This window comes from Schistocerca nitens, chromosome 5 (genome assembly GCF_023898315.1).
Source record: "Schistocerca nitens isolate TAMUIC-IGC-003100 chromosome 5, iqSchNite1.1, whole genome shotgun sequence".
NCBI lineage: Eukaryota > Metazoa > Arthropoda > Insecta > Orthoptera > Acrididae > Schistocerca > Schistocerca nitens.
The window spans coordinates 447708396-447730514 of NC_064618.1; the positions used below are offsets into that span (position 1 = coordinate 447708396).

Sequence of the window (22119 nt, forward strand, 5' to 3'; positions counted from 1 at the left end):
AGAAAGTTAGAGGTCCAACAATTTTGTCCACAATCAGAAGATGAGATGGTAAAATGACAATGGGTTGGAGGGACTCAGCAGCATGTCTGTTTGGTTACCTTTTACATAATGACAACTCTAACACTGATAATAATTATTATGTAAAGTTCAGAAAAGCCTTGGAACTGTATTATGAGAAGCTAACTGTAGTAACACCTTTTGCTGTGGAGGAGGTAGCAGCTGTGATCATGAAATTAAAGAACAATAAGATGCGGTCCAGATTGAATATACCCTGAAGCTATAAAGAAAACTGCATCACTTAGTGCTGAACTTATCCTGTCTCTTTAATTAAGCTTTTGTACAGGGAGAGATTCCCACAATCAGGCAAGTGCCACTAGCCATAACACTAAGCAGGGTACAGATAAGGGCCCAAGTGTTCCCATTTGCTACAGACTGATATTCCTGTTGAACAGTCTTTCCTGTTGAACAGTCTAGCTAAGGTCCAGGAGTGCCTGTTCTATGACTGGTTGTAGGCCCACAGCGAGTTCCTGGGGCTGAGCCAGCACCAATATGGCCTTCAGAAAGCAGATCTATTGATGACACAATAAATAGAGCCCCTGAAATTGTTGGTGGCTCTAAAAGTAAGTACATAATAGCGATTGTGATTCAAATCACAGGCGTTTTCATCAGTTTCTGGTGGCCCACGATGTTCAAGTGTCTAAATGATCTTTAAGACCCAAGGTATCTGTACAAGAGATTCCAGGGTTATTGTTATGGACATACTGTTTAATGGTGTTCAGGCAATCATAAAGTTGTTAAAAGGTAGCCAAAGGCTGCACAAAAGACTCTATAAGTGGTCCTGTCTTCTGTGACTTAACTATGGAAACCCTCCTGTTTCTCATCATTGAGGAAGACACTGTCACTGGGGTAGTGGTGTGCACGAAATGCATCCTAGTGGTGGCTATTGCAGACTGTCGGGCGAAACTGGAGAAAAAGGTTAGTGATGTGCTCGAGTGTAAATGGCGTGGTGTTGAAATTAGAACCTATCTGTAGCAGCCCAAAAAACTACGTAGATGTTACTGGACTGGAAACTCTACGATTACAGCAAGTTTTAAACTATAGATATCCACAGCTCAAGGTATGCATTCTTGAAAAATAAACAGCCAACAGTTGTATGATCCTTTAATAGTACTACTGATTTCACAGTGTTAAGAGTTGCATCTTTAGGTACATATAAATAATGAATACATGAGGGTATTAAAAAATGAGAAGATAGCGGAATGTGATGTACAAAAATATGTAAACACAAAAGCACATTTAAAGATAGTCAACTTACTTATTTTGAGATTATTTACAGGAAAAAAGTTGTGCATATTGGACATCCCATCATTCCCAATCAGGTTACAATGAATTCATCGAAATAGTTACGTAAGTCAAAATTTAATGCAAGCAGAATAATTTCCATAAAATAAGTTTAGCCCTAAAAGAACAATAAAGTTGTAAAGTCAGGAAAAGAGATTTAAAGATGAATAGCAATATTAAATAGTACTCACAATCAAAAGACTGGACATAGTGAAAAGTACCACAAACTAAAGACATAGAATAAAATATAATGAATGAAAGAGTGGTAAAGAGACGCAAAGCGGATTAAAACAAGTCTTCCCATAACGGCTCTGATGCATGTCGGTAGGAAGTGAAGGTCTACATCAGCTGTCTGACACCTCTATATACAGCATTTGTCATCAAGATCCCATCTCTATAATTCAACGTGACCTGCAGTCCCTCCTTAAAACCTCAAGCCCATTTTAAGGACTAACATCTCAATCTATAGAACTTCTTACCCCACCCAAACCATGCACCCACACCTTTTACCTTCTTCCTAAGATCCACAAATCCAATCACCCTGGCTGTGCTATGAAGCACATACCAAATGTATATCTGCCTTAGTTGACCAGCACCTGCAACCCACAGTACAAAGACATCACTCTTTTATTAAAGACATAAACCATTTCCTAGATCGTCTGGAATCCCTGCCCGTCCCACTCCCACCTTGCTTTTCACCATTGATGTCACATTCCTCAATACCAACATCCCCCACATAACATGGTCTGTTTGCTGCTTAACATTTCCTCAATCAGTTTCCAACTGGTTCCAAACCTATAACATCCATCTTACTAACCTTAATCAACTCTATACTTATCAACAACTACTTCACTTTTGAGGGCAGACATACAGACAGATCAGTGGCCCGGTCACGGGAACCACAATGACTCCTTCCTACACCAACCTTTTCGTGGGTTGCTTGGAGAGGGTTTTCCTGGGATCTATAAACCTTCAGTCTGTAGTTTGGTTAGGTACATTGATGATAACTTTGCCATATGTACTCATGGTGAGGCTTACCTGTGAAAATTCCTGGAATCTCTAAACACCTTCTCTCAATTTAATTTCACATGGTCCTATTCCAAATCCCATGCCACTTTCCTTGATGTTAATCTCATCCTCACCGAAGGCCAGCTACATACTTCTGTCCACATCAAGCCTACTAACAAACAACAGTAAGTACATTTTGATAGTTGCTATTCTTTCCATGTCAAACATTCTCTCGTATAATGTCTTGATTCAAGGCACATGTATTTGTTTGGATGCAGACTCTTTACAGCAGTACACCACTATTCTCACCTCAGCCTTCACTGGATGTAATTACTCCACTGGCCTACTTCAAAAGCAGATTTCCCAGACCATCACATCCAATTCTGGTACTGCTGATCCCTTCAAAAAACAACTTCAGAGTACACCACTTGTGACTCAATATTACCCTGGTCTTGAATGTATTAATCAGCTACTTCAACAAGGCCATGACTTCTTAAAATCGTGCCTTGGAGGGAAATTTATTCTGTCTGAGATTTTACCCGCCACACCTACAATAGCTTTCTGTTGCCATCCAAATTTCTGCAATATCCTGTCGGACCCCATGCTCCTTGTGCATCCATCTCCCTACCCTATGGCTCCTAGTGCTGTGACCATCCCCACTGCAAGACTTGACCTGTGCACCCTCCTACCACTATACCTATACCAGCCCTGTAACTGGCAAAACATATGCTATCAAAGGGGTAGCCACCTGTAAAAGGACACATGTCATGTACCAGCTGTTATGTGGAAACTGTTCTGCTTTTTACATTGGCATGACTTACCATCAAGTTATTAGTTAGGATGAATGGGCATGGGCAGGGGTGTATACCAGCAACACACAATATCCTGTCGTAGAGCATGCGCTACAACATGACAATCATGACATCGGTGCCTGTTTCACCACACGTGCCATCTGGATTCTTCCCCCCGACACCAGTTTCTCAGAACTCTGCAGTTGGGAACTAGTGCTATAGCATGTCCTTAGTTCTTGTCACTCTCTTGGCCATAATTTATATTAATTTCTTCTATCTCAGTGTTTCTTCACAGTAACTACTCCTTTCTTCCCTCCAGTTTAGTTTTATACATCTTTCATTTTCTGACCTGTCTGTTTTTCACAGTCCACCTCCCACATGCAATGCACTTAACTTTTCGCTCTTATTAGCTGGCTGCTGTGGCCGAGCGGTTCTATGCGGTTCAGTCCGGAACCGCGCTGCTGCTACAGTCGCAGGTTCAAATCCAGCCTCGGGCATGGATATGTGTGATGTCCTTAGGTTAGTTAGGTTTAAGTAGTTTTAAGTCTAGGGAACTGATGACCTCAGATGTTAAGTTCCATAATGCTTAGAGCCACTTCACTCTTATTAACTCATGCAGAAAGTTGTTGCAGTAATCTCTGTCTTGCATATTACCCTGTCTTCTGCCAAGTCTCCCCTGACCCACAGTTCTGGTTGATTTTTCTGAACTGTACCCCTTTTCCTAAACCTCTCCAGTCATTTTCCGTCAACTGTCTTCCTTCGTCTACAACCCTTCTGTCAGAAGAAGGAACTACTGTCTCTGAAAGCTTGCATAAGTATAACGTCCTTTTATGTGTGTGTCCTCCTGCTGCCGCTTGGTGAGTATATTCTTTTAATCTATCCAATTAATTATTAGATTGACAGAAACTCCTGAATGGCTGAGTGGAACATATACAAGGTGTGTGAGCAAAGTAATAAGACTGACAACACTACAAGCAATCTGGCAACACTGTGCTGTTTTACTTGTGTAATCTGGTGTGTTCATCTCTTAAGTATGCTCAGTCCAAGTTTCAGCTCATACAGCCGTCACGTGATTTTTGAGAGTGCCATCAGTGAAGTTGTTTTTTCGTTGTGTATTATAAAAAAAAAAAAGGAACAGTGGAATTTAGAACAACATTATGGCATCAAGTTTTGTGTTAAGCTCAGGGAATCCAGGAGTGTGGTCTTTGAAAAATTGAAACTGACCTATGGGGGGACATTCCTTATCAAGAGCACAAGGTTTTTGCTGGCACAAATCATTTCTGGAAGGCTGAGAACATGAAGAAGATAAATCTCACTCAGGGAGACCATTAAGTTTGAAAACTGCTGGAAACGTTGAACGTGTGCATGCGCTTGTGAGATCAGACTGATGTTTAACAATAAGGATGATGAGTAAAAATCTCTCGGTGTACATGCCGCGTCAAATCAGGATAAAACTCCAAGCTTTCGACCACTACCTCCATGGTCGTCGTCAGGGCTAAAACTGACTGTCGTGAACTAGCGAGGTTCCCACTTTTATATGCAAAGGACGGCTTCTGATTGGCTGGAATACGTCAGCGATATGGCGCATAGTGAAGTGGTGCCCTCTACTTCCATATATGTAGTTGCTATCCCGCATTGCTTGCAGTGCCATCCCTTGAATCAGGAGGTAAAGTGCGAGAAGTTTTTCTCTGCGATTTTTCTTTATCCAGTGCACTCTTCCAACTGTTGCTAAGTGCATAGCCGTTGTCTCTATTAAATTTATTATCGCTGAGTCTAATTTCGACTGCTTCCCAGATCACAGAGTCCCAGTAATTCGATGTGTGGGCTATTACTCTGGTTTCTTCAAATAAAATCTTATGCTTGTTAAGCAGGCTATGTTCAGCCACCGCTGATTTTTCCAAATACCTGTATTTCAGGTGGCGTTGGTGCTCGATGCAGCGGTCGGCAACAGTTCTTACAGACTGCCCCACGTAATTCTTGCCGCATTCGCAAGGAATAGTATAAATTCCCGGCACTCTTAAGCCGAGACTATCTTTGACTGGTCTCAACATTTCCTTAATTTTCCTAGGTGGTCGGAAAACTGGTTTTATTCCTTGCCTCTTCAGGACTCTGGCTATCTTGCTCGTTGTAGCACCGCAAAAAGGAAGCCGCCGCGCTATGTGTTGGTCCTCTTTTTGTATGTGGCCGGCATCGTGTCTTACTTTGTTGGACAATACTGATTTAATTTCACCGGCAAAATAATCATTCCTCTTGAAAACAGTCGTCAAATGGTTAATCTCGGGACCGAGGTGGTCCTTGTCGGAAATAGTCCTGGCTCTGTGCACTAAAGTATTCAGCATAGCTCTCTTCTGAGACGGATGATGGAAGCTATGGCTATGCAGATATAAGTCTGCATGGGTTGGCTTCCTGTACACAGAATGGCCCAGTCGTCCATCCGGCTTTCGCTCTACCAACACATCTAAAAAAGGTAACTTCCCTTCCTTCTCTACCTCCAATGTAAATTTTATGTTTGGATGTACACCATTCAGATGTTCGACGAACTGCTGCAGCGTGTCGCTGCCGTGTGGCCAGATTAAAAAAGTATCGTCGACGTATCTGTAGAAGCATGATGGGCGGAAGTGAGCACTGCTCAGGGCTCGTTCTTCGAAGTCCTCCATGAAAAAATTCGCTATTGCTGGTGACAGTGGCGAACCCATGGCTGTTCCATCCGTCATTTCATAATAATTTCCACTGTATAAAAAATAAGTGGTCGTCAAGGTGTGCCGGAACAACTTCAAAATTTCTGAGGAGAAATGAGCAGCCAACAGTTGTAATGTGTCATCCACAGGTACTTTGGTGAACAGAGAAACCACGTCGAGGCTGACCATGATATCACTTGGGCCTATCTTCATCTGTTTTATGATATCAACAAACATTTTGAATTTTTAATATGATATGGGCAGTGACCAACTATAGGCGCCAACAATTTAGTTAAGTGCTTTGCAAGCTTGTACGTAGGAGAGCCAATAGCGCTAACAATCGGTCTCAACGGGACGTTCTCCTTATGAACCTTTGGCAAACCGTACAGTCTTGGTGGCCTAGGTGCTCTCGGCCGTAAGTTCTTCACCAGTTCGTTGGAGAGGCCAGAGTTTTTTAGTAGCTCCCTTGTCTTCCTGCTGAGCGCCGATGTGGGATCCCGTCTGAGAATCCGGTATGTGCTGTCCTCCAGTAATAATCCAACTTTCTTATGGTAAAGTGTAGCATTGAGGATTACCATGGCGTTCCCCTTGTCAGCAGGTAAAACAACTAGATCTTCATCCTTCTGCAACAATTTCAGTCCTTTTCTCTCCTCTCTGCTGATGTTTGACTTAGGCGGCTTGGACGTCGCTAAAATCCGGCTAGTAGCAAGCCTTACGTCATCCGCTGCTTCTTGAGGAAGATGACAAACTGCTTGTTCCACTCCACTAATGATCTCAACCACCGGTAACTTACGTGGAGCTGGGGCTTGGAGTTTTATCCTGATTTGACGCGGCATGTACACCGAGAGATTTTTACTCAAGAAATACGTCACGAAAGACTTCGTAGCCATATTAGTTTCCTCTACGGGGAGGACATAGCGTGCAGCGTTCGTCACTTGGAGAAGCTGCGCCTGAAACAGTCTCAGTTGCTGAGCAATCTGGCTTTTTTACAACGCTGTCATGACAAGGAGGTAGTACCGAAGTTTGCAGTCATCAAACACCACATCAGAAGTGCTGCAGTAAACAGAATTTTACGAAAGACCAGCCATGCTATTGTGAAAGAGAGGATACGTCATACCAGGTATGAACTAGACATGAACGCTCGCCTGTTATTTAGTTGCCATTTATTTCTGGCCGGAGTCCTCTCACCATTGGACTGGGAATGGGTGGATATGACTTTGGCGGCACACCAACGAGCCAATTTAAGCAGGACTACGGCGAAACAGGCCGATAAATTTGAGCGGCTTAACCGTGATCAAGGAACTACTGGGTCCAACGGCATTCACCGCACTGTTATCAACTTCTCTGACAAGGAACTTGATGAAGCTACCATCTCGGCTCTCAGTAAAGGATTGAACTTTGCCCCAGCTCCACGTAAGTTACCGGTGGTTGAGATCATTAGTGGAGTGGAACAAGCAGTTCGTCATCTTCCTCAAGAAGCAGTGGATGACGTAAGGCTTGCTACTAGCCAGATTTTAGCGACGTCCAAGCCGCCTAAGTCAAACATCAGCAGAGAGGAGAGAGAAGGACTGAAATTGTTGCAGAAGGATGAAGATCTAGTTGTTTTACCTGCTGACAAGGGGAACGCCTCGGTAATCCTCAATGCTACACTTTACCATAAGAAAGTTGGATTATTACTGGAGGACAGCACATACCGGATTCTCAGACGGGATCCCACATTGGTGCTCAGCAGGAAGACAAGGGAGCTACTAAAAAACTCTGGCCTCTCCGACGAACTGGTGAAGAACTTACGGCCGAGAGCACCTAGGCCACCAAGACTGTACGGTTTGCCAAAGGTTCATAAGGAGAACGTTCCGTTGAGACCGATTGTTAGCGCTATTGGCTCTCCTACGTACAAGCTTGCAAAGCACTTAACTGAATTGTTGGCGCCTATAGTTGGTCACTGCCCACATCATATTAAAAATTCAAAAATGTTTGTTGATATCATAAAACAGATGAAGATAGGCCCAAGTGATATCATGGTCATGGTGAATAAAAAGAAGAATAAGAAGAGGAAATGTTAAGTGAACTTGCTTGTAGGTTTTTAGTTTGCATAATTAATTAGAAGACAAAAAATAAGAGGACACCTTAAAATACAGAAAGAAACAGAGCAACAGGTTTAATTGTGTTTGAAGCCATTAGTGAAAATTTTTCAGTGCACTAGTGAACAATGCCCAGTATATTGAAATTAAGCTGTAAAAAACATTTGTATCTTAATGAAAATGTCTGTGTACTGTGTATCCTAGATTGGCTTGTACTTGTTCTTTTTCGCTATAAAAATTAATTTGAGAGTCTATTATCCTTTTAGAACACTTTATTGCATAGATTGCAAATTTAATTACATAGCTAACCAGTTTCAGCCAGTTCAGTGGCCATCTTCAGATCAGGTGTAATAGTTTACAACGAAGTACAGATCAATAAATCTTATCCAAGGCAAAAATGTAGTAATACATTGAAGTAGAGTATATAACCTGTACAGTAATACCAACGCTGTTAAGGGGGTAGGATGACAAACTTGCTGACTTTGAGCAGTAAATGCACCACAGGATATTTTAATTTCCACTGTGTATACTTTTACAAATAAATTCACAAAACTTTGTCAGAATGACCAGGAAGGATTCAGGATTCACACTCATCGAATTTTCCAAATCTATTAAAAACTGTGGTAAAAAATGAGACAATTAACTACAAAATTTGAGTTTTTTCTAAACATGAAGTTTAAAACAGAACAGCTCATTCATTTTTTCATAAATTAAATAAATTCAGAGTTCCATACACCTGTAAATATGTACAAAATTCATCGAAGAATCTCTCTTACTTATGAAGCAGAGTGTACCTATAGCAACAAATACAGCCAACAGTAAGTGAAAAAAATGATGAAATTTCACCTGTAAAAAAAGTTTATTTTGCTATGTTTTTGAACTTCCACTGCTATGAGTGTGAATGCTGAATCCTTCCAGGTCTTGCTGACAAAGTTTTATGAATTTATTTGTAAAAGTATAGACAATGGAAATTAAAATGTCCTGTAGCACCTCTCCTGCTCCAAGTTGGTGCAGTTTGACGCCCTACCCTCCTTAAGTAAATTTTTGCATGTTTGTGTTCAACAAACACACACACACACACACACACACACACACACACACACACACACACACACACACACACAAAATAAAATAAATTATGGAACTGATCCAAAGTCGTCTTAACATTTACACCATTGTGCTATATGTACATTACCTATCTGTAATCACAAAACTTCCAAAATATTAGATGTTGTATAGAGTTCTGAGAACTCTCACACTGTGCAGATTAACAATGCAGAATCCCATGTGTATGATGATCTTACAGTTTCTGAGTTAATAACCATAAGCAATATAGCACACCATACTGCATGGCACAGGAACCAGTTGAAGTCGTCCACTGATAGAAACAGGCAAACTAACTGCTGCAGATTGTTTAGGCCCTAATTCATAGCTGTTGTCACCAGGTGGCAATACAGTATGATCCATCTAACATGTGAAGTTACAACACTGCTTTTCCACCATAAATTAAATAAAAGACACCAGTTACCTAAAGTCTGCTGGTAGCCATTAGACAATATGTCAAACATAACCATGTATAATACAACATAATGGAACTTGTTACCTAAATTTAAATACTTAAAACATAAGCTGCACAGATATTTAAGGTAAGAGATTTAAGTTCATTTATCAAAATCTGTTGTATGAAAATGCCGTGGGATGGAGTAGTACCAGTGTCAAAAATGTATGTAAACAACATGACATGCAGAAATATGTTAAATACTTTAAAATATATGAGTTGCACAGACCCTTAGGGTACGAGATCGGAGTTCATTTTATCAAATTTGTTACATGAAAACGCCATGATACAGAGCACTACCAGTGCAATTTCATATAAACAATCTTACATCCAGTGATTAAATAGATAGGAACTTTTGACAATAACTACATTCCATTTCATGAACAGAACAGGTAATGAGAATGTTACAAACCTAGAAATATATTTTTACATTACCTGTCTCTACTGTTCATATACCAGAACACATTACATCAATAAAGCAGTAGATATTATTCCAACATACAGTATTACAAAATACAACCGGAACAGGTACATGGTAAAGTCTTGCAAACCTTGTATTATGTTTCAGGATATATACTCTACCTTCCATATGCTGGAGGACATTACATCAATACAGCAATAGACAGTATTTTTATTCTGTATCAGACAGAGTTATGGTAACATTATGAAGTACAACTTCCCTTAAGTATAATTTTTAGGGAAGTTTTGCTTGACCTATTCCTTCCCAAGTTCAAATCCTTTCTAGTTGGTGTAAATTAGTGAAACCCCATGTGTTCAGGTACCCCAGTTTCTCTGCAATGATTGAGAGCTGTCACCTGTCTCCCTGTTCTGTATAGGTAGTTGGGTCATCTAGGCATGCTCATAGTCTAGGCATGCTCATAGTTTGTCTTTAACTTATGGGAAAAAGTCATACATACATACCAGTGGTCCTATGTTCCAGTCGTTCCATCATTCATCTGTTCTTCAGGTCCAGAATTGGATTTTGTTATTGATATTTACCCCTGTAATCACTTGCAGTTGGTAGAGTCTGTGTCAATGCAGCCAGTAGCCTGCTACCCTGTACTACTGATGCGGCAGATCCCCAGCGTTACCAGTATAGCTTTGACAGGTGTTGTACTGAAGGCCCCAGTAAGCATGAGAAGTACATCCCTCTGTACTCATCTAAGGATGGATCTGCAGTTTTTGAATCAGAGCTGATGTGTCCATGCACTGGTTGCCAAGCCAACTATAGCATTGAAGACAGTGTTGTTGTGTGCCCTAAGAGCATCCAACAGTTACTTATAATTGGTGGTACTGGCTCACACAGACATTTGTGCACAATATTCACTGCTTTTTCTATGGATAGCTTAATACACTCAAAAAAGAAGGAAGGAAACAAAGAAAGAAAGATGAAGAAGAAGAAGAAGAAGATGCACTCTGAAGGAATTATCCAAATGGGGAAAAACTCGGTAGATATGATGTAGAGCTGTGAGACCGGGCGTGTGTCGTGCTTCGGTAGCTCAGATGGTAGAGCACTTGCCCGCGAAAGGCAAAGGTCCTGAGTTCGAGTCTCGGTCGGGCACACAGTTTTAATCTGCCATGAAGTTTCATATCAGTGCACACTCCGCTGCAGAGTGAAAATCTCATTCTGGAAACATCCCCCAGGCTGTGGCTAAGCCATGTCTCCGCAGTATCCTTTCTTTCAGGAGTGCTAGTTCTGCAAGGTTCGCAGGAGAGCTTCTGTAAAGTTTGGAAGGTAGGAGACGAGATACTGGCAGAAGTAGAGCTGTGAGACCGGGCGTGAGTCGTGCTTCGGTAGCTCGGATGGTAGAGCACTTGCCCATGAAAGGCAAAGGTCCCGAGTTCGAGTCTCGGTCGGGCACACAGTTTTAATCTGCCAGGAAGTTTCATATCAGCACACACTCCGCTGCAGAGTGAAAATCTCATTCTGGAAACATCCCCCAGGCTGTGGCTAAGCCATGTCTCCGCAGTATCCTTTCTTTCAGGAGTGCTAGTTCTGCAAAGTTCACAGGAGAGCTTCTGTAAAGTTTGGAATGTAGGAGACGAGATACTGGCAGAAGTAAAGCTGTGAGACCGGGCGTGAGTCGTGCTTTGGTAGCTCAGATGGTAGAGCACTTGCCCGCGAAAGGCAAGGGTCCCGAGTTCATGTCTCGGTTGGGCACACAGTTTTAATCTACGAGAAAGTTTCATATCAGCACACACTCTGCTGCAGAGTGAAAATCTCATTCTAGATGTACATAGAAACAAATGATTACAATTTCAGAAAATATGGATGATTTATTCAAGAGAAAGAGGTTCAGATGCGTTGGACAACCTCTGGCCATTATGTAAACGGTTATTCGGATTGGCCTTGATTGATAGATTTGTTGGACATCCTCCTGAGGGACATCATGCCAAATTCTGTCTAATTGGCATGTCAGAACATCAACCCCTTGGGATGGTTGGTGGCCCTTGCCCCTAATGCTCCAAACATTCTCAATTTGGGAGAGATCTGGCGACCTTGCTGGCAAAGATAGGGTTTGGCAAGGATGAAGAAAAGCAGTGGAAACTCTCACAGTGTCTGGACATGCATTATCTTGCAGGAATGTAAGTAAGTCCAGAATGATTTGTCATGAATGGCAACAAAATGGGGCATAGAATATTGTCAACGTACTGCTATGCTGTAAGGATGCAGCAGATGACAACCAAAGGGGTCTTGATATGAAAAGAAATGGCAATCCAGATCATCAGTTCTGGTTGTCAGGCCATATGGTGGGCAACAGTCTTGTTAGCTTCCCACCACTTCAGGAGCATCTCCAGACACGTCTTCACTGGTTGCTGGAGCTCAATTTGAAGCAGGATTCATGACTAAAGACAATTATACTCCAGTCAATAAGATTCCAGGCCATGGATGTGTGTGGAGAAGCAGCGCACACCGGCGGGATACCAACCTGATTGTCACGTGCATGTGGCCCAACAGCTAGGAGTAGTGGTCTGTGGTGCCATTTGATTGTAGTCTGTGTTATACTTTGTAAGGGCACCTACTAAAATTCTTATTCAGATTATGTACAGTCTTGTGTGCCATCTGTCTCTTCTGAGTTAGCTCCACCTGCTGTTTACCTGTCACTTGCTCACGAACTCAGTATTGTGCTGGCAGCCGCCCATGTCGGTTCTTACTGACATGCGTCAGATCGTTCAGTTTCAGCATTTCGTTGACAGGGAACATCAATTTTATTTAAATTCCTTAAAGCATTTATTAATGGTTCTGTCAACGGTTGCAGTTATTTGTTAGGTGAATAGTTTCTAACCCTTACAGGTTCATTTTCAAGCCTGGCCCACTGAGGCTACAAAAACAGTACATCGTTGTCAGTAAACAGTGAGTACAAAAGTGGTATTACAATAAAAAGTTGAAATGTAACAGAATAATTATTTGTAAAAACAAAGATGATGTGACTTACCAAACGAAAGCGCTGGCACGTCGATAGACACACAAACAAACACAAACATACACACAAAATTCAAGCTTTCGCAACAAACTGTTGCCTCATCAGGAAAGAGGGAAGGAGAGGGAAAGACGAAAGGATGTGGGTTTTAAGGGAGAGGGTAAGGAGTCATTCCAATCCCGGGAGCGGAAAGACTTACCTTAGGGGGAAAAAAGGACGGGTATACACTCGCACACACACGCATATCCATCCACACATATACAGACACAAGCAGTATTTGAATATAAAATATTAAAATCACTATCAGTGCTGGTACGTTTGTATTCAAATAACTAATTTCTGTTACTTTTGAACTTTTTGTTCTAATACCACATTTGTTTTCACTGTTCACTGACAACTATGTATGTATGTATTGTTACTGTAGCCTCAGTGGGTCAGGCTCGAAAATGAACCTGTAAAGGCTCAAAACTAGTCACCTGATAAATAACTGCAATTGTTGACAGAACCATTAAAAAATGCTTTAAGGAATGCATCAGATCCATTCCAATAAGACTTGTTTTATTTACTTTGTGTTCCTTCATCATTCTTTTACTCATTCTAATTTATTTTGTGGCTTATTTTTGTTGTTATTTTCACTATGTCCTGTCTGTGGATTGTGACCACTATTTAACATTGCCATTCATTTTCAAGTCCCTTTTCCATGTTTAACAAAATTATTGTTGTTGTAGCTGAATTTCCTTTGTGGCTGTCTTCTTCATTCCACCAGTTTTGAATTTTGACTTTCATCACTATCTTGACGAAGTTGTTACAACCTGAGTGAGATTGATGAGGCATTCAGTACACACAACTTTTTCCCATAAATAATCTGAAAATAAGTAAGTCGATTACTATTTTTCATTTGCTTTTATCAGTTACATATTTTGTATATCACATTACACTATCTCCTCCCTAGATTCTTGTTATTTCTATAAATACTTTTACATTTTTAATTCCCCCACGTGCTATTCTTCTTTATTTAGATGCAATTATAACATTGTGGAACTGGTAATACCGTTGAAGGATCATACAACAGCTGTCTGTAATCGTAGGGTTTCCAATCTAAGATAATTGCCCTGTGAGTAACATTTAGGAATTTTTTTGTACTGCTATGGATAGTTTATATTTGAACACCACTGCCATACACACTGGAGCACACCACTAACCCTTTTCTCCAGAATCGCCCAAGAGTGTGCAGATACTGCCATTAGTACATAGTATACTTACACCACCATTCCACCAACAGTGCTCTCCTCATTGAGGGGAATCAGGAGGGGTTCAATAGTTAAACCCCAGAAGATAGGGAGGACGACGGTTCAATCCCGCGTCCTGATTTAGGTTTTCCGTGATTTCCCTAAATCGCTCCAGGCAAATGCCGGGATGGTTCCTTTGAAAGGGCACGGCCGAATTCCTTCCCCATCCTCCCCTAATCCGAGGAGACCGATGACCTTGCTGTTCGGTCTCTTCCCCCAAACAACCCAATCCAGAAGATACGACAACCTAAAGAGCCTTTTGGGCAGCATTTTGTCCAGGTACTGAAATTGAGGCTAGCAAAGCAAAAGCAGAAATACTTAATCTGTATTCAAATTTTGTTTTAGGAAGGAAATAAACATGGGTGTATCATTACAGTTCAATTCCTGTACCACTCCAAAGAAGAGTGAAAAAGATATTGGTGTCAGTGGCATAAAAACCATGAAAATCGAACGTAGTTCTGTGGTCTGATGAAATTCTTATCAGATTCTATGATGAATTTCTAGATTAAGTTAGCCCTCCTGTTAACCATAATATGCCAATGGGTCTCTGGCCAAAAAACTGTGCATAGTGGATGAAAGAAACCACAGGCCACTCCCATTTATAAGGGCAGCAGAAGTGGTCACAAAACTAATGTCCAGTATCTGTGAAATGCACTTGTTTTAGAATCTTGGAATAAATCTGAGATCAAATGCAATAAGGTATCTCAAACAGAATGACCTCCTTTATGCCAATCAGAAGAGATTCCAAAAATATTGATCATGTGAGCCCAACTCACACTTTTCCAATGATATTCTGAAAGCCATGGATCAAGGCGGTCAGATAGGTGCATTGTTTCTCAACATCCTGAAGGCATTTGACTCCATACTGCACTTATGCTTATTATTGAAAGTATGATAACAATATTATCAAGTGGGATTTGTGATTGGAAGGAGAATTTCTTGGTGGGGACACAGCATATTGTGTTGGAAGAAGAATCATTGACATGTAGGAATAACTCCAGGTGTGTCCTGGAAAAGTATATTGGGACCCTTGCTGTTCATTTTGTATATTGGAGACAATATTAACAGTAATCTCAGATTTTTCACAGATGATGGAGTTGTCTATAATGAAGACTGTCTAAAAAAGCAGCACAAATATTCAGACAAATCTTGATAAGATTTGAAAGTGGTGCAAAGATTGGCAAGTTGATTTAAGTGTTTTTGAAATATAAAATTGTGCACTTCATAAAACGAAAAACATAGTATCACATACTAAAATATCAGTGAGCTGCTGTTGGAATTTGTGAACTCATGCAAGCACCTGGGTATAAAAATTTGTAACACTCATGCTAAAGTGTGTAAACTTTTAGGTGGCAGACCTCTCCCTAGTCCTGAATCGGTAGAAGTCGGTAAACGTCGGGAGGCTTTGGTAGGCACGCAGTTGCGACTGCTACCAACATTACGTAGCTGACTGTGTTGTACAAGGTAGCCATTGTCGTCTGCTTCGTTATTGTTTTGCGCTGTACTGTTCTGCATGTTTTTATCGTGCAGTTGTGCTAAACATTATCAAAATGAGTGAAGAGGTAGTTGCTGGCCCATCTCGGGAGTCGCCAACAACCCCTATCGGTAGGCCTACGGTTAGAAGGAAACCAGTATTACGTAGCGATGCTTGCAAAATTATATTGCGTGTGATTGAATGCTGCGAAAGGGGAGCAGAAAAAATTGCTTTCATTACACTTTTCAGGCGTTCGGAGAACAACTCACCAAAGTTTCATTGCAATCGGATGAATGGTTTGTTAGCGCATAGTAGACAAACATACATACATTCATTTTTATATATATAGATTTTAATATACATGACAATTTCAGTTTCGTTTACGAACAACATTTAAAGCAAGTTTTACTTCCAAGCCTTTCGTCTGCTTTCGTGTAAGCATGACACGCAATTTGTAGTGCCAGCACTGCAACTGGTAGGCGTGCCTTGTCGCCGCCTGCCGCCCCCCCCCCCCCCTCCCCAACGGCTCCTCGCCCCTCGCCAGCCAATGCTTGCTTCCTCCTCTCCCCGCACTCCGCTCACAACTCTGCCGTCTTACAGTTAACACACTGTACCTGGTTTAGAATATTACTCAAGCATGTGGTACCTGTAGCAAATACGAATAACAGGGTATATTGAATGTATACAAAAAGGTCAGCGCAAATGATCACAGGTTTGTTTGACCCGTGGAAGAATGTCACAAATCTGGTAATATACTAGACCCCTACCATCGCTCCCACAGGCATCATAAAGACAACATTAGACTATTACAGCATGCATAGGAGTGTTTAAGAAGTCATTCTTCTCACACTAAATACTTCAGTGGAACGAGAAAATACCCTAACAACAAGTATACTCTACTGGGCACTTCACAGTGTTCTAGACCTGAGTCACCTGAAATTATCTAATTAAATTTGTGGTTATAAATGCAGTAACCAGTTACGTCTTATCTGATTATTACAGAGAAATCTATGCAGAACCATAATTTACATCTAACACGATTTCAGTTATTTGGGCTAATTTTTCTTTGTAAAATCAATGAAAATTTTTTTGTTCCACTGACTACTCGTATCCAAACATAATCCTCATTTTTGACTGTGTTTTTCAACTTTTGCTACAGGTATACAGCAAGCACCTGCTGTTGGACGTGCTGTTATGGAAATGATGTTTGAGGGTGGATTCAAGACAATAGATTTGAGTCGTTTTGGATTTGATAGGCTAATGTATAATGAGTTGCTAAGGGAAGTGAACATCGTATGATTGCAAATCATTCCGTTACATGGTAATGAGATCTGAATATTAAATAGTAGTGTAATTATAAAACACTGTATTTTCTCATCTGCATATAAAAACGAGTTTTTCATTGTAAAATACTGTATCATAAAAATGAGCAAATATTCAAACACTTAATAAAAGAGAAAATTTATTCAACATGCAAAAATAATTAAATTCAATTTGTCTACGTGTTATTGTAAAATTAATAGCAAGCAGAATTGGACAGTGATTTACGTAAAGGAAAATATAATTATTACTGCCCTACCTGACTTAACTCAAATTAATGTAAAGAAAAGACTGTTAGACTGCAGCTATAAAAATTACTAAGTTCAGCTTGGTTATTGCTAAAAAATGTTAACCTATCACCACCTGGAAATTTTGAACTTTTATATAAATTAATTGGAATCATTGCTAAACAAAGGGAAAAAATGGAGTGTGATATGATAGTCTGTGAAGAGCTCAACATCGATTTTCTCCCAAACAGTATAAACAGGGAGACCCTTCTGAGCCTTGCTCCAGACCGCAGTTTAAATGTTGAAGTAGATACTGCCATCCGAGTAACAGACACATGTGAAACATCTCTAGATCAGTTTTGTGTCAAGAAGAGTTTATGCAGCACTTTCTTAAAATTTTCAATGCAGCCTTTAGTGATTACCTAACTCAGATACCAAGCTTGAAAGTAATATGCAGTATTGGGCACAACCTGTCTTTAAAAACAACGGTTAAATATTATGGTCAGGATATATAAACTATTTCAACAGTTCACTGACAGTCATTACACACACACACACACACACACACACACACACACACACACACACACACACACACACACATCACATCACACACACCCTTCAAGCAGCAATCTGGACCACGTAGAGAAGAGGAGGTGATAGCAGGATTCGGATGGGGGGAGAGAAGAGCTGTGTCTGGCACAGCATGCAGGGACTAGGCTGCCAACAGCTGCAGTGTCGTGAGGCTGTGGGGCAGGGAGGTGGGGGTGGGAGGTGGGGGGATGGGCAGTGAAAAAGGAGAGATGCACGGAAGGGGAAAGTGGGCAGGTGCGTTGACAGTTGGGTGGAGGTTCTGGGAACAGTAGGCTGCCAAAGGTTGAGGCAGAGATAAATTTGGGAGTGGAGAAGGTGTTTTCAGGATGACTACCATCTGTGCAGTTTGGGAAAGCTTGTGCAGTATCCAGATAGCTCCAACAGTGAAACAGCCACTGAAATTGAGCATGTTATGTTCAAGTGCATGGTTTTGTACAGGGTGGTCTGCTTTGCTCTTGGCCACAGTTTCGCAGTGGCCACTCATCTCAGTGGACAGCTGATTGGTTGTCATGCCAATATAAAAAGCTATGCAATGATTGCAGTGGAGCTGGTATATGACATGGCTGCTTTCACAGATGGTCCCGCCTTTGATGAGGTAGGATAAGCCTGTGACAGGACCAGAATTGGAAGTGCTGGGTGCTTGAATTGGACAGGTCTTGCCCCTGGGTGTTCCACAGGGATATGATCCCTGTGCCAAGGGGCTGGGATTGGGAGCAGTGTAGGAATGGATTAGGATGTTGTGGAGGTTGGATGGGTGATGGCCCTTATGGGTAAGATGTCCCTCATTTCAGGGCATGATGACAAGTAATCAAAGCCCTGATGAAGGATGTGGTTCAGTTGTTTCAGTGCGGAGTGGCATTGGGTGACAAAGGGGGCACTCCTATGAAGCTGGTTCTTAGGAGTGATGGTGTGTGGGGAAATGGTACAGGCGATCTGCTTGCCTGGGGCGGGGCAGGGGGGGGGGGGGGAGGACGCGGTCGCACCTGTCTGTGAAGGCCTTGGTGCAACCCTCAGCATATTAGACAAGGCAGTTCTTGTCACTGCAGATACACTATCCAAAGATGTCCAGGCTATATGGGAATGATTTTTTGACGTGGAAAGGGTGACAGCTGTTGAAATGCAGGTACTGTTGGTGGTTGGTGGGTTTAATGTGGACAGAGGTGTGGGTGGAGCTATCAGAGAGGAGGAGTTCAGTGCCCAGGAAGATGGCTTGCTGGGTTGAGGACCAGATGAGACAGATGTGAGAGGTAGTGTTGGGTTGTGAAGGTATAAGGTTAGGGTGTCTTGGCCCTGAACCCAGATCATGAAGACATCATCAATGGAACTGAACCTGACCATGAGTTTGGCATTTTGGGAGGCTAGATGGCTCATAAACAGGTTGGTATAGGGGGGTGTCATGCAGGTGCCCTTGGCTGTGTTGTGGATTTATTTGTGCACCTTCCGAAGGGAAGGAAATACATTTCTGGTGATTTAATGTAAATGGTGATTCATAGACATGAGTGATTTCTGGATACTAAGATGCGTGTGTTTTCATAAAAAGAAACATTGCAAGTAAGCTAGAGAGTCATGAGGCATCAAGAGCATTTGAAATGCAGGTTGAAACTAGTCAAGATCTGACATGATAAGTACTTCACTGCTGATAGGCTGTCCTTTGTGGAGGATGATTTCTTCCCATCTAAAACAAAGGAACACCTGGTAATCATACATGAAATCCATGCCAATAAAGACAATGACTGAAAATTTTGGAATGATCATAACATTTCATTCTAGAGTGTGTCCCTGACACTCAAATTTGAGGCGCACTTGTCTGGTCATTTCTACCACCATTCCTACAGTTGTGCCTTTGATCTCAGTCTTTTACAGATGAAGAATGGGCCAATTTCACTTTTACAAACACTTCTTGACGGTCACCCTGGCCACCACTGAGATCTGGCTCCCATTGTCCCGAATGGTACTTAAATTTGATACCTCCTACTGTGATAACAGTGGCAGGGTGTATATTCTTAGTTTCCACACTTTCCTTTACCTCGACAAGATCTTCCCTTATGTCATCATGTCCTAGCCAGAGAGACTGCACCTACCTACCTTCTCCTCTCTCTTACAGTTGCCATTCATGCGTTCGAGTGTGGGTTTCATTCCCTTGAATGGCTTCTGTCGCTGTTGTTTATTGTTGTTGCGAAGTTTCTTGGCCACGAGTCAGGTGCTGTATCCTCTATAATCTGGGTCCCTTGTCTTTCCAAGTTATGACCATGTCCCCCATTATTGGCATGATTGAAATTGTCTTAATGCCTATGCCTGTCTTCATTCCTTCTATGAGATTGATTGAAGTGCACCAGTTTTATGAGTGGAATTTATCCTACCTTCACTTGTTGTATGCATGATATGATAATGATAATTTGCCATAACAGAGTTGGAGTAGTTCCCTTAGTGTGAAGGGAATTTGAAGAAAATGATATTTCTGCGCCATACTTTCAAAAAATTTTACTGTGTTGTGGACCCCCAGCTGGCAAAGCTTTTGCCCAGTATTTATTCATCCTTCGCTTGAGTCTGGGGCCCATGCTGAACAGTATGTCTCAAGGAACATTTCCTTAAACTTAGTTTAGAACTGACATGTTTGTGCCACTCCATGCATCTGATTCGCTGTTTCTCCATCAGTATGGGAGCAATTAAATTCCAGCTGTTGGTGAACGGGCCATGATGCTGGGATGGAATAAGCAACTGCCTCATCTATGCTAGAGGATGGAGGGTGACACCATTTTCCCTGGCATAACTTGAGAAAAGAATTTAGGTTGAACGCCTCCCCTTCCAATGATCACACAGCTTCAGTATACAAAATTCATTGCCCATAATGAACATCACCCTGAGTTTGTGATGGTGCACTGCTATTTATGGGTGGTGGCAGGCCTTAGTCATTACCAAGCAAATCTTCAAATTCTGAAGATAAGCTGCACATGGCTGCACTGGTGCCTGCCTTGGCACGTGATGTTTGCAACTCCTCAAGATGCCAATTATTTAGTTCCCCAGAGACTGACTCCTACTGGTACCATGCTCTGTTCATGATTTCTTGCGTTCACTGAAATTGAAAGAGCTCATGAACTTCTGCTGTTTCAGCGATTGGTCTGAGGGGCACTGATTTTCTATTCATTGGCATCTGGTAGGAGCATACTGCAACTTCCACCTAAGCAATGCATTTGACTGTGCCCTCTGGACCTGGTGTTCACAGTCTTTTTTTCCCTCTCGTCCCCCTTCTGAAACACATTATTTTGCCTCCCCGCCCCTAATTTTTTTTCCCCTTCAGAGCACTTCTAACACTTGGTGCAAAAGCAGCCCACAATACCCATTTCCTTCTGTTTAACTATTTTATCAGGACTTTGTACATCCTCACCTTGTTGCCGAATCGACTCTATAGCCACATCGACTTTTTGCCCAACTTGCTTATTTATTGTCTTAGCTTGTTCTTTACTGTCAAGCATGAATTGCCTCATTTGTTCTGAGATGTCATCCTTAGTGTGCTTAATTTGTACTGTGATGTTAGCCATGAATTGCAGGATCCAACTCGACATTGCCTCATTACCAGATGAAACTTCTGTCGCCAGTGTGGGTGCTATTGTTCAGTGCACCACTTGGAGTTCCAAGCCTAGCATATCTACATGTGGATCATCATCCTCTTGGCTATCCATTTCTGCTGGAAATTCTGAAGGAATGTCCCCTAATTCAGTGCTCAGCAAATCACTACCACTACTGCCTACACTATCGCCTCGTCAAGCACTGAATCTAGTTGTATATTTTCTTGATTATCACTATTATCCTCCTGATTTTGTTCCCTGTCAATAATAATTTCCACTGCACCCACCATATCATCTGGGTCTGCATGTACTAAGGCTGTAACTGTCTTCATATTTCCTAGTTGCCCCATCTGGCTCCTAGTTGTCATTTACTAAACTTGACTCAGCCCTATGTATTCCTATGGCATGCAGTGTGTAGAAGCACTCTTGTCCTGTCACTAAGAATGCTGTAAATAAGCAATAAAGAAACAAAAATTAGTATGGACAAAATCCCACAGGCTGACAGAAAGTTGACAGTATTTACAAACATGCTGCACTGCAGTTGAACTTTAAAATATAGAATATAATCACTGTGTGCTGTGCTCATTACCTACATCAAAAAAGTTGAATACCATCTGACTTGTCAGAAAAGATTACCTAAGCATCTCCAATCTTTCAAAAAGCATTATTTGGGAATCGATTATGTGAAGAGTTGTCTCACATTCTGATCTTGTCAAAAGTGGTAGGATCAGCAGTTATGACAGATAATATCCAACCTTTCTATTTAGCAA

General features: G+C 41.5%; 1 protein-coding gene across 3 annotated transcripts in view; it reads left to right on the top strand.

Annotated features, from left to right (window-relative positions):
* Positions 1-22119, top strand: part of LOC126260258 (FAD-dependent oxidoreductase domain-containing protein 1-like) — a 115438-nt gene that overhangs the window by 86615 nt on the left and 6704 nt on the right. The window contains exon 9 of one of the 3 annotated variants that reach the window (XM_049957587.1): positions 16802-16963. The exons of 1 other annotated variant lie outside the window; for it this stretch is intronic. In XM_049957587.1, the coding sequence (XP_049813544.1) occupies positions 16802-16941 (140 nt within the window). In that variant the 3' untranslated portion in view covers positions 16942-16963. Of the gene's footprint in view, positions 1-16801; positions 17113-22119 lie in introns of those variants that run through there. One more of the 3 variants, XM_049957586.1, reaches the window with a different exon arrangement.